Source organism: Chaetodon auriga, chromosome 8 (assembly GCF_051107435.1).
Source record: "Chaetodon auriga isolate fChaAug3 chromosome 8, fChaAug3.hap1, whole genome shotgun sequence".
NCBI lineage: Eukaryota > Metazoa > Chordata > Actinopteri > Chaetodontiformes > Chaetodontidae > Chaetodon > Chaetodon auriga.
The window spans coordinates 21,770,680-21,784,301 of NC_135081.1; the positions used below are offsets into that span (position 1 = coordinate 21,770,680).

The following is a 13,622-nucleotide window of genomic DNA, read 5'->3' on the forward strand; positions in this document are numbered from 1 at the left end:
CACCACCGGTTTGAATTGGAGATCATTTCATTTTTGTTTTATTAGAAACATTTACAATACATCTTGAATCTTGGAAAAATAACAAAGAACCAGAACTAACATGGCGCAGATACAATAATAATAATAATAAAAATGTCTCCAAAAAATGTAATTCACAAAAAAACATGTGCTATAACAAATAAACCTGCAATATCACATGCCTTGTAAGGGCACGGCATACTGTAACAGAGTTCAAAGACTTCTTCTTTTTTTTTTTCTTTTTTTTCTTTTTTTTTTTTCCATCCATCAAAGTTGACGGTCAGCCACAGAGGGCCACATTGGTAACCCTCTTTCACTGTTCACAGAGAAACCAGAAACTAACGCCAGCTGATGCTGGCCCAAAAACTAATGCACTACGACCACTATTAGACCGGTATGAAACACCTCTACTGTGCTGGAAAAATTGGAAACGCTACCAAAGACAAACTGTCAGACTGTATCGGCCTCTTTGGAAAAGGTTGCGAGTTTCACCAGCGAGTGCCACTTCAGCCCCCATCCTTTACGTGCAGCAGAAAATGTGCCAATGTAGTGTTTTTGTCAAGTTTTCTTTATCTGTATCAACTCTTACACAAACCAAGAAGTTCAAGTTAATTCATATGAGGTGCAAACTGTCTTCCATCACTAACAGGTAACTGAGAATACAATATCCAACTTTGATATGGGGGCTGAAATGCTCTCTTTGTCTGGCTGCAAACTCGTGTCAACTTTCCAGTTTCCAAAGAGACTCCAACTATGAAAATCTACAGAGGAGAAACAGCCCAAGTGCTCTGATGTTAAAGGATAACTCAGGACCTGCACCGTTCCTCCCATCTAAGTGACCATACAACATACATGCAAACTAGTACGGTAATGAATCTGTTGTGTGTATATGTGTGCATCTAGTTACATAGATCTACTACACAGTGCGCTGTTGTCCTCTTCTAGATGCCTCCGCTCGATCTGCACACTTCACCTAATCAAAACATTAGGGAAAGTCTCTGGTAAAGGCTTTCTTTAAGCTGATTATGCTCTGTCGCTAGTGATCACAAACTGTCTGAGTAGTAGATGCAGAAAATGTATGAATGAAAGTGTGTACAAGTCATGTGTGGCCCCACTGGCGGGAGGGCCACAGCTGCCTCATTCATTCCAAGCATTGCAGTCGTAACATGTTTTATACGTTTGATAAGTAAAAGCGAGTTTAGATTACAGAGGAAATGAGTAATGTGTTTCAGTCAGTAACATGGGGTTAGTTGAAGGGGGGAAAGGGGTTACAGCAAGCAGCACTGCACAAAGAATGCTGATGCAGGAAAAATATATAATTGAGGCACAAAATTGATGCTCTGTGACTAAAATATCTCCAAATTCTAAAAAATATTATATTATTTTCTGTAATTATTCCATTGTGAATGCACTGATGTTGACTTAGTGCACGTCTGAAGTTAAAATTTAAGCCGTGGTTTGACTCTCGTTCCGTTTACTTCATTTACCGTGAAGTAGATGGAGAAGACGAGCGGCCACAACTTCCATAAATAAAACTTCTAAACTTCTTTTCTCATTTTACTTATTAGTAGAAACTGACTTCCCTGTGTTTAGAAATATATTAACTTCTTGTAATTTTAATTAAAAAACAAAATGTCTTGAGGTTACTCATAAATATGTTGCTTCATTTTTTTTACTTTTCATAAATAACATCCAGATACTGACTTTTTTTTTCCTCTGCTTTCTATGAAATAATAACCCATGTTAGCAAAATAGATTTGAGACATTGTAATATGTTTTTTTTTATTCATTTTAAGTTACTTTCTATAAATGTATGTGGAAGAACTCAAATATAGTCTACGTTGAAAACCTGTCGCAAATCCTTTCCAAAAAACAAACAAAAACTTAAAGCTCACTTGTAAATTGACAAAACAATAAGCATAAGGAGTGCATTGAGTTGAGTGGTCTTTTTTTTTTTTTCTTTTTTTTTCTTCTTTACATTCAAATGCATTACTTGCTCAATGTGTGATTTAGACAGGTTGGTACAGTTGCTTAAGTGCATCCATTGAAAATAAGGATTTCCTATCACTCCTTAAAAGGGATTCTACATAAATGCATAAAGACCTTTTCATATCAAGAGAAGAAAAACATCAACAGTTTCTACCATTACTATAATAGTAAGCTTAATACAATATTGTAAATAATACTAACAAGAACTTAATGAATCAAATGTCACTGTGAGTCACCCCACCCCTTTGTTGCACCACTGAATTAAAAAGTATTTCATACTGGGCGAGTTGGACAAATGAAACTTACACCTTAGCATATTCTTAAGAATCATAATTAAACTTTATGTATCAATTAGTTAAACTACACGGTAAATATATGATTTTAAACTGATGTTCATTTTAAGGTCTTAAAGCTTTTTATACACTTTCGGTATCAGGCTGATGAATTCTTTATGTGATCTTAACTTTTTTCTGATAAATCTTACCTACTGTACTATATTTTACTAACATGCAGTTGAACTTAATGATACAGTTAACGGCTCTCTAAACGATACCAACTAAAACCACAGTGTTGTTTTGTTCACTGTCACACTGTCACCTTGTTTACATCTAAACGTAATCCCTTACGCTTTACTCTGGGGGCTTTAAAAATTAGGAATTCAGCCTGAATTTTCACTGACTTGTCATTGCCAACACAATTTGCTTCTCAGTCCGGTTTATTTAAATGACTTGGGCAGTCCCTTTTTATCACATCGCTCAAGTTTTTCAGAAAGATTAAGACATTCCCTGGACTTTTTTCGCTCACAGTAACCTAACCAGGACAATAGAAAACTACTCAAAGGACTGTGTAAGTGCCAGGATGTGCTTTAAGCTGATCTCTTTGGGGAGAAGTAAGTCTGTTACCAGCGCCTCTGTAGCATTAAACTAATCTTACAACACTGAAACATGATATGCCTTCGTTTCACATCGACTGAGTGGCCTCTAAGACTTTTGGGTAAACAGAGTAAATCTAGCTTTGAGATTATTTCTGAATAATCCTGATTCAGTAAACTCTAAACCAAGCAGAATTGGATGCTAAAATAAGTTAACTCAAGTGATAAGTTAGCTCTCCTTGTATTTTTTTTTTTCTTTGGCTACATCTGACCTTTTCCTTTCATGAAACAATACAGATGAAAAAAAGTAGGTGCAAGAATCAAATAGAGCCACAAAATCAGGAACTTATTAGAACTACATAAACAGAAATCATCTTTAGATATGCTATAAGTAACACGTCTGACCCCGTATGTAACTTAGCAAAGAGGAAGGAGTGTAAAGAATCCAAGCTCTTCATATGGACAACATGGCTGCAGTGAGAGAGGGTGACTGGTGCAGTACATCCCATCATGCTGTCTCACTGCCGGGTGAACGTTTTCCACCCAAAGCCTTCAAGACATCAGTCTGTCATAAGTAAAGTCACCAGCTCCTGCTTTTTAACAAACAAGCCGGACCTCGGCGCTGACGCTCTGGCCTTGTTATTTGTTTACACTTGAAGGATCACTTTTACAGCGCAGCGAGATTCCCTCTGTGTCACCGAAATCGCAGTTTCGTGGTTTCAGTGCTGCTCAGGAGAAGGAATCCTTAAGTTTGTCTTGACCCACCTCGTGATCTGATTGATATTCAACGTTTAAAAAAAAAAAAGTAGGCAATCAAAATGACTAAAACCCTGATGAACACGACAATTACTTATCCTGAAACGGTTACTAATTAATTACATCTCTGTTTCTACACTGGCATGAATCCATAATGAATTTTAAGCAAATATGAGACACAAATGCAGCAGTATTATCTTAATATGAAGGTCAATTTCTGAATAGAATATTATTTAAAGAACTGACTAAGCAGGCTCCTGTGTTTATTGTCCCAGTATAGTCCTATTATTGCTTTTCATCCTAATATACATAGAAACTGGTTTATTCATTAGGGGTTAGGTTATTACACATACTATTCACTGGAGTTTTTATTTGAGATTGGATTTATACATCAGCGGCTTCATAAAGGATATTCATTATTACAGTTTATAGTAGTGTCTGGTTAATTTCTTATCTATATATTTGGATGAAATACTAAGTTAATCAGTTTAAATAATATTTCTTAAATGTATGGATCTATCTAATATACTATTATAGTCGAAAGGATGATGGGGCGCATATATAAAAGATTTACTCTCCCTAAAACTCATCTTGAATTCCATATGCTAAAACATTGACAATGACACCTTCAGTTTGTAAAAATAATCGAAAGCTCACTTTAAGCGGGCCTTTGTCTGGATGTTCGTAACCGATACACATACTGTATTTACATAGATGCTCAGAGTGCCTTCCCATAAAGTACAATACTCATCAACTTAAACAGCGTCTAAACGGGGAGAATCTCCAATAAGCCCTCTCTTCATTAAACCAGTGCAAAACTCAACCAAGTCATTAGCATTGACTAAATGGATGAGAGGTCTCCCAAATTACCACTAGTACTACTGTAGTATTAAGAAGAACAAGAACCACCATAATACAAAAAAATGATAGGGAATCCTTATGTGCATGTCTTTCAAATTCTATGAAATGTGTTTCACCATCAGTGGTCGGTTTGGTATTAATCACATGCGCATGTTTTGTAATAAGGTGCTCTACTTCATATTTTAAGTAAAGTGTTTTAAGAGCCTAATTTCCTGAATCCCGCTAATCCCCACCCAAGAAGTTTGATTCACATTCTTTTCTCCAAAAATAAGTCCTTTAAAAGTCGTTTCCAGGGGCGGTACCATCAAAGGCCAAAGTTGCTACCTTGTACGCCACGTCAATGGCAATATTTCAATAAAAAACGTTAAGGCAGAAAACAAAACAACACAAATACTAAGTTCAAAGAACAGTGTCATACTGCCTTGAATTTGATGTTGAAAGCTTAAGCCAAACCAATGTGCAATGTCTCCAACCATAAAATCAAAACTATTCTTTAATTCTACGTCTGATAGATTTCAGGGTACTTCGTCCGAGTACAGTGCTTTTCCCTGCAGTCCACACGTTACGCGAGTGGTCTGCTTTGTGTTGTTTTTTTTAAAGGAGGGGCCTTTGTGTCCTAGAAGACACAATTTGTAATTAATTCTTTTTTGAGACAGAAGCCGAGTTGAATCGCTCTCAGTCCAACACGAGGCTGGCCTGCTGAATCAAACCGTCAACGCTACTGGCCCACATGTGACGAGGGCTCAAAACTCGCTGCGAGCCTTCAATGATCAATAAAGCTGCTGCAAGGTTGAATTTTTTTTTTTTGGGAGCATACTTCTCTCTTTCTCCAGCCAAAATGCCCCCCCCCCCCCCCTATCATTCAACAGCTTTAATCCCTACCCCCATCCGCTCTCCTCTAGCCCTCTGAAATCCCCAGGCTGGGGCTACGGCAGACGCAGAGGGTGTGTAATTTGATTCAGCATGAGTGCTGGTTAAATGGGGCGTTTCCTCTGCTTTCCTGTCAATTACAATTGTCTGATTTCATTCTGGAAGCTCAAAGCAGGGGAGGGGGTGGGGGGGGTGGGGGGCTGCCATTGGCTGAAGCCCGGGTGTCCATAGTGAAGGGGCAGCTGCAGGATGTCCCATACAGTAGCGAGCTGACACGATCTGCTCTGGCGCTGTCACACAAACAGAACCCCATACAAATTTCAGGAGGGCGGTGCAGTTGGGGAGTTAATGCTGCACCCTGTGCGATAAGATCACGCAATCTTTCTTTTATAGGTGAGCGTGTGCATTTATTTGCAACTGGCGGACTTCAAATTTTGCGACATGAACACTGAAAAACAGGTAACTGGTGTTTCGCCCGATAACTGTAGATAATTTATTTTGCTCCTAAGCCTCCCCTCATTTCACAGGCGCTGCCAAATTCAGCTAGTGTCTTTCAAATTTCGTGTGTGTGTGTGTTTTGGGACAAAAGAGGCCCCCTCTCCCCAATGGGGATAGCTCAGAGCAGCAGAAAAGGAGAGGGAAGGAGGGGGAGGAAGGGGCAAGAGGGAGTGGAAGGAGGGGGTCCTATTCGCCCAGCTGCATCCAGACCATCCAGCCCCCTCTGTGCCTGTAACAGTGGGGTGGGGCTCGCTGCGGGACCCTGTCCTACCCCTCATACAGCTCCAGAGTCCCCACACGGTCCGCACCTGGACCAACCCATTTGCCTAATTATCAATGAGTAGATCCAGGCCGTGTCCGAGCACTCCGCAGCCCACGCCGCTACCGGGCCCAGACAATACGCCCCACTCAGAGAGGCCTACCAAAGCAAACGTTCGAACTGTAAGCAGGGGGAGACATAAAAGCCAAAGAAAGGGGAGAAAGAAAGGGGGCTAGGCGAGACCTCCAACTCGGGGTCACAGCCACAGTGTGCCATGAAACACCTGCTCCTGTACAGCTTTGCTAATTACAGGGGAGACAGCTGGCCCCTCGGAGCTCACGCATAATGCTGTTAGAATTGGGGACGTGGAGTAAGGATTACTGATTTGGGACTCTGTATTTTACAGTGTCAACTATTTTAATCGGAGTCTTCTGCTGATTCAGGAAGCGTTTTACAGTTTTACTCGGCTTCTGTCCACGCACTAATTCTCCCCTTTATTTACAGTGCACACCTCAGAGAAATGCTTGTTGACTGGAGCTCTTGCTGTGTCCTATATCGTTCAGCGACTGTGGCCAAATGACCACACAAGACAATAAAGCGCGGTTAAGGTGGCTTTGAAACAAGTCCATGGGGGAGACAGATATCGAGAACTAGCCAACTGGATGAATTCCAAGGCTTTTGGCCTCAAATTAAATCAGTGCTTTAAGCCAACCGAGGAACCACATGCTTTTCAAGTGCCACGAGGAGCAAGCATTACTGAATCTTTTCAACAAACTGCAGTGACCAAAGTGTAATCAATGGCTACTGGAAAGAAAATTTTACTGATACTGTATACAACTTTCATCTAACTCTGTGAATAATGAGAGCAATAAAATGTAACCAATTACTCTAAAAAAATGATGTAATGTCTCAACCCTTTTTAGGATTAATCTGGTTTGTAAGACTTTGAGAGTGGAGTAAGGGGGTGTGTTTCGTTTTCTTGTAAAGAGTACTCGGATTTAACTGGAACCAATATATTCACATTTTCATTTTTTGCTAAAATTAACATCTATTTTGGACCAATTATATCGAAACCACAATCACAGTAAAACTCAAAAGGCTGTATTCATCTTCATATCAGCTCCTGAAATTTCAAGGTATGATTGAAAATCCTATTTTAGACCAAGATGATTGTAAGGTGCAATGAGAATTCTACGTTTTTTTTCTCCTTCTAATAACAACATCGACTTTCTAGGTCAGTCAGGTGCAGATTGGGTACCTCAACAATCATCTTCTTCCTTCCATATAAACCCACTTCATGGTAAAATAAAAAATTTGAATAATAAAATGTTCACATTACTGTCTACCTCTGCCTACACTGTGATTCATGAATGAAAAACAGCAGCAGTCAAAAAACTGAAAATGCAAGGTACTATACTTCTCTTATAAACAAAACTTTTATAAAATATATATGCATATATATATATAAAAGAAAAACTTAAAAATATTTCTTATACTTTTTAGTAAAGCAAGCAGTGCCTTCTAAAATATCTGCTTGATTGTTTTTAAATTTTCTGAAAAACAAAAATGTGTATTATAATAATAATCATAATAACAGTAAATAATTATTGAACAAACACTGACAAAACTAATGATAAAAACTGATGTGGTTCCTTAAGAGAATATTCGGATGGCCTGTGTGACCTGGGTGTGGCACACTGGGCACTCCGGGTGGTTGAGCTCACAGATTCGGATGGCACACTCCATGCAGAAGAGGTTATGGCCACAGGGCACCAAGGCAGCCGTCACTTTGCTTTCGAAGCAGGTCATGCAGTCCCGCACAGTGGCCGGTGGCGAGTCCGGCACTGGCAGGCGGCCCGGGAAACCCTCGCCGGCTGAGGTGGGCTCACTGTGGGCGCGGCGGGCCTGGGCATGAGGTGAGCCGGCTACGGGCACAATGCTGGTGACTGAAGAGTTGTTGGTGCTTCCACCTCCGCAGGGCTCGGGTAAGCCAGGGGAGAGTCTGGTCAGGGGGAGTGGGAGGCCTCCAAAGCTCTTGGAACGCTGCTGGGCATAGAAGGCCACCTGTTTGGGGTAGTCAGGGTCACCCCAGCTCTGGGTACCCTCTGATCCAAAATAAGAGCAAGGCTTCTCTCCAGAACTGGAGAAGTTGCCCTTGTTGTAGATCCCCCCTCCCTCGCCTCCTCCTCCCCCTCCCCCTCCAACCATGGCATCTGAGAAGTTCTGGCGGTAGCTGCTGGTGAGAGGCTTGCGCTGGCCCCCCTGCAGCCCCCACACCTGCTGTAGCCGGCTCTCCAGACCACCGCTGCTGCCCGCTGGGCTGCTTCCACCATTCGGCCCCAGACAGTCGTTCTCATTATTGTGGTCGTGCAGGCCTCCTGTTCGGAAGGCGATGTGTGCTTCAATCTCCTCGCGGGCCCGCTCGGCGTTGCTCGGTGACCCCGTGATTTCAAAAACAGGGTCGCGGTCTCGACTGGGAGTGACGATGTAAGTACAGGTTTGCTGCTGGATGCGTTTGATGGTGGATCCTTTAGGCCCCACTACCAGCCCCACGACACGGTATGGCACTCTCACCTGAATGGTGGTCTGACCTGGCAAAGGTGTGGGCGGGGAGCCGCTAAAGGACACTCCCAGCTTGTTGCGGGATGCCCGGAGCATGGAGAAGTGCTCTGCAGCAGAGATGATTTCACGGCGGGCCAGTGCAACATCCTCCTTCCGGCCAGTGATTAAGAACACAGGCTCCTCTCCTCTAACGGGGGTTTTGATGTAGGTGTTGGTCTTGGCCCGCAGGGCTTTGATCTTGCAACCTGCAGAGACACCAACATACATTTTAAAATAAGTAAATATGATACATGGGTTAAATTTTATGACTCCAGAACAGAAATGCTCAACCCGCCTTCCTTTGTTCACTGTTAATTCAGATTTGTTCACCCGTTATGACTAGCTTAGCTTAATATATTGCAGGTTTTTACTGCCAAGGGAATAATTATGATTATTCCTGAGGTTTCCAGCGTCTATGCATTCGTGTACTTTTTCACTGTACATATTTATTAGCTCTACATCAGACATACATCTTACTCAGAGATACATGGGTGGTGCAGAGGTATTGGCCAGCACAGACATGGCTGTTCTGGAGCCACAGTAGACGCAGTACATTTACCTTATGCTGGTGAGCAATCGCTTTCTGACCTCTCCTTGAACTTATGAGACAATACAGTCGTCCCACATATGCTTTGTTTTTGGGCCATTTACTGCTCTAAATCTGCCCTGTTTCTGATCAGTGTGTAATAGTTTACTCAATTGAGTGCTTTTAAGGCAGAATCTCAATGTGAGAGAGTGCAGGTTAATGTTATTTCATGACAGATTACCTGACATTGTAATGGGGCAGAACAGGACACACAGTGAATCATTAATTATTTTCAAAGGATTGTCAGGCACATGTGAGGTCAAGAGGAACATGGTAGGACGAGACGTACATGTTCTGTTTATATTACACCCTATGAGGAAGGCGTCAAGCACTACGCGGGTCAGCTTTCATTCAGAAAATCCGGCAGCCTCCTCATTAAGACGTTCACATTTATTGACGACTTAAACGTGACTTTCCCGTCTCGACGTGTCTTAAAGAGGCCAGTGCGTCTTTTTGGACAAACAAGAATCACCAGGCACCTATCTATCTATCTATCTATCTGTCTGTCCATCCATCCATCCTTCTAGTGATCAAATCTGAGCTCATCTTACCAGACTCCAGGTGAGTCAGATCACACATGCACATCACTGCATTACCTATCTGAAAATCACAGCTGAAGGTATCAAAACACCTTAAGTTGAAGATGAATGTCACTCTAATGCTACTAAATGGGCCCACTTTGTTCAGGAACACTTCCTTCTCAGGGACCAGTGGCACAGACAGGATAGTGAGACTATGAAGCTTTCACATTGCTCATACCCAAAACCTGAAAATGCCCTTTGTGGCCATTGCCTGGTATTAAGCTAATAGACCTGTCCATGCCACGGGGGATCAAAGAGCAATTGCCAAATTCCCTTTCTCCAACTACATTGCACCTTTTAATTAGTCCATATTAATGTCTCCATTAAAGAATTATCTGTAAACAAAATAGGCAAAGATTAATTAATCACAACCAGGAATTGAGGTCACTGGTGACAGATTTATTTTCAACTGTTAAAGTGTGGTGTAAGAGGTGCCTGCGATTCGAAACAAAGCCACCTCTGATCTGAAGGGCTCCAGAGGAAGGTACGAGAGCATCCTCCTCGAGAATCAATGCCTGTGACTCTGACGGGAGAAAACAATCATATCCACCCCTTTCTTCATGACAGGACGCTCCGTTTGCCAGATTCACCGGGCGGGCTGTGATGCACGAGAAGAAGGGGGCGTGTATGTGGCTGCAGCTAACGAAGGGCCCGATTGAAAAGCAGCTCGACTCAAATCCCCCAAAATCAGCACTTCTTCTCGGTCAAGGCAAAAGGGTCCTCTCGCTGCACTTGTGCTCACTGGACCCACCCTCCGGCTGTCTTCGGTTACCCTATTAAAATTCAAAACTTACACTTCAGAGTAAAGAACAGGAGCCGCAATGAGAGACGAGGGGCACTTAGCAGCAAAGAGTAAATCCACATTACCACAGCAGTGGAGCGAGGAAGGAGAATATCGGTGAGAAGAAGCCATCTCTACTCCCCTGAACCCCCTCTGACATTATTCGAGACCTGTTTGTTTCTGTTGCAGGATAAATCAGGATTTGCTAATGGTACCTTAGCCACCCTGCAGTCTTTGTACTCCTCAGTCCAACCGCCTATTACTCCCTCTCCTGACAGACAACCATGTGGCATTGAGAGTGTGCAGTGAAGTGGGGCTCTTGGGGAGCCCCTTGTGTTGAGCTCCAAGGCGTGACTCCCATTCAGCTTTTCGATGCTATGCTGCCCTTCCGTCCCCAGCCTCGTCTTTTCCGCCCCTCTCACCCATGGGTTCATCACAACAGTTGACAATGGGTGCAGCCACATAAACACCACCACCAGCAGAAGAGGAAGAAAGAGCAAAAAAAAAAAAAAAAAAAAAGGAAAAAAAATCTGCTTACAGGTTCCCAGCTTCAAGCACAACTTAGGTTCAAGCTTGTTTGCAGATTGATTGCACATAAATATGGAACTTGGAAAAAAATCACCTGACAACAGCTTCACTGCAAATAAGCACAAACAACAGAATATTTCGGGGTTTTTTTTAAAAAATAAAAAAAAAGGATTCCCACCTCCTGGTGCAACTTCTCGCTGAGTCACCCTTTAAGGCCATCCCGTGTGCCAAGCGGCAACACTGTCTTAATGCGCCCCTCCCCTCATCCCCCGACTTTCACACCTTTGTTTGACAGCTGCTGTCATTCAACTTCAGGTCTTTGTTCAATAAAAATAAAAAAAAAACCCTCCAACTGTAAGAAAAACGGGGCAGAATCTGTAATGTGTCTGATATTGAACTTTCCAACTCCCTCATTTGGAAAAAACAAGTGGACCACGCTCGCTCTATTGTCCAATTGTGTCACTGGGGCAGTGCGCAACATAAACAACGAGCCGAATAAATTTGGAAAGAGGCACAACATCCTCCACCATTGAGACCAAATGTGTAAATTTGCTCGTTTTCCTCGCCATCATCTCAGAGTGAAAGACATTCCTCTCCTCGCCTGCTGCACGTTGCCTTTTTGAACAGTCTGGCGCGTCTCAGACGACAAAGGAAGCAAGTGCTCTCCGTGCTCCAGTGTGTGTCTGTGCGCTGACATTGATGGCGTGGATGTAGAATAATTCGCCCAGCAGGGAACGGGGCTCTCTCTCTCCCTCTCTCTCTCATGCCTCCGTGCAAAATCACTCAAAAGCAAAATAAACACAAAGCGGCGGGCGACTTGCTTCAATGCATGAGTGTTATGATGAGTAGACGGGAACTTGCACATTGTGGCAGAGAAAAGTGGGAGGCTGATGTCTCGGGGGAGTACAAAAAACACGCGAGCGCACACACACACACACACACGCACACACACACACCACTCCCTTTTCTTTGTCAAATAACACCAGGTAACAGTTAGAGAACAAAAAACAAAGCAGACGAGAAACCACGGCGGGGATAATGCAGCACTGTTAGCGGGATAAAGGCACAAGTTTGAGGCGAAATAATTTGCAAGCCAGCGGTTTACCTTGTCTCCCCACTATTTCGGCCACATGTTCAGAGCTGGGCACTGGGACGCATTCTGTTATGTTGCAGCCTCGTCCTTTCGTCTCACTTGAGGAGCTCTCGTACAGGGCGCACAACTTGCTCTTCCCTTGCAGGATCGCCGTGTCCCCGCCACCTCCGACGCTGTTCGTGTGGTTGTGGTGGTTGTTGTTATTGTTACTCCGGTCCTGTACTCCTGTTGTTGGGGCTCCGCCGCCGTCCTCGCCTTCCCCGAGCCCCAGCAGAGACAACTGGCCCAGCGCGACCCTGAGGGCACGGGAGTCGTCTTCCTCCTCATCGGGCGGCACAAGGAGACCTTCGCTTCCGAAGCCGGAGCCGGCCAGATCCCCGCCGTAGCCCCCATTTTTCTCCATGATCCCTGCTAGAACCAGCAGGCTAGGCATGGCTAACAAAAGAGTGTGTGAGACAAAGACAGGGGAAAGAGACTGGAGAAACAGCACCCGTGCCGCCTCCTCCTCGCCCCCTCCTCCTTCCAATTCCCCCCTTTGCGCTAGTCCCTCCCATAGACCGGCCCCCTCTCTCTCTATCCGCCAGACTTTCAGTACAGTAGTCTCTCTCCGAGCTCCAGGCAAACGGGACACAAGGCCGTCTGCACGATAGATGGGGCGGGCGATGTGTTGCTCCACCCAGTCTGGTTTACACAGCTCCCCTCCTCGCCGAGACAAAACGAGCCGCCCTCCCGTTGTACCATTCCGTCTCAGGTTCCCGAGCCTGTGGCATCTCAAATCAGGCTTCCTGCCGCCACCGAGGCTGTAGAAAAGGAGAAAATACCTCACCGTTTACCTCCTGCACCGCACTCGTCTGCACGCACGCTCGCTCGTAGACGCAGAGCTGCGGTGTAGCCCGAAAACCGCATTTCGGTGACTTATGTAAGAACAGCCGTCCAGGAGGTAAACAGTTGCGTATCAAAAGGTGCAAGTACAGTGCGCACATGGTCATCTGCTGGTGCTGCTGAAAAGATGATGTCAACTTTATCATTCAGAGATGAAACGAGCAGCTCCTGCATACAATGAAGGGGCATCGTGGACCATCTGACATGATTTTTTGGGAGCAGAGGAGTTAGTGACATTTTTTTTTCTTTTTTCTTTTTTTTTTTTTAGGGGAGGGGGGTCCGCCCACCTCTATGTAGCCGTGCTTTGCGGCAGGTCACCGCGTTGTTGTCTCCGGCGCCGCTGCGCATGAGGATGTTATGTATAGGAGGAAAAGAGGCTGTCTGGAGGGGGCGGTGGGGGCTGTATGCGAGGAGGAGAAGAGAAAGGGAGTTGTCAGACAGGCGTTGC

The 13,622-nt window shown here is 44.0% G+C and overlaps 1 protein-coding gene across 1 annotated transcript; it reads right to left on the reverse strand.

Moving 5' to 3' along the window:
- Window positions 1–9: 9 nt before the first annotated feature.
- mex3a (mex-3 RNA binding family member A) lies at window positions 10–12,808 on the reverse strand. Its single transcript, XM_076737702.1, has 2 exons — window positions 12,305–12,808; window positions 10–8,929 (listed from the first exon to the last, which is right to left on the reverse strand). Exons 1-2 carry the CDS (start codon window positions 12,723–12,725, stop codon window positions 7,776–7,778), a joined length of 1,575 nt encoding a protein of 524 aa, XP_076593817.1. The 5' UTR covers window positions 12,726–12,808; the 3' UTR covers window positions 10–7,775.
- Window positions 12,809–13,622: the final 814 nt, after the last annotated feature.

Excerpts from the sequence above, each read along its gene's own strand:
- mex3a (XM_076737702.1), bottom strand. The coding sequence starts at position 12,725 with ATGCCTAGCCTGCTGGTTCTAGCAGGGATCATGGAGAAAAATGGGGGC. Across the intron at positions 8,930-12,304 it reads CGAAATAGTGGGGAGACAAG|GTTGCAAGATCAAAGCCCTG; the intron begins GTAAACCGCTGG and ends GTGTCTCTGCAG.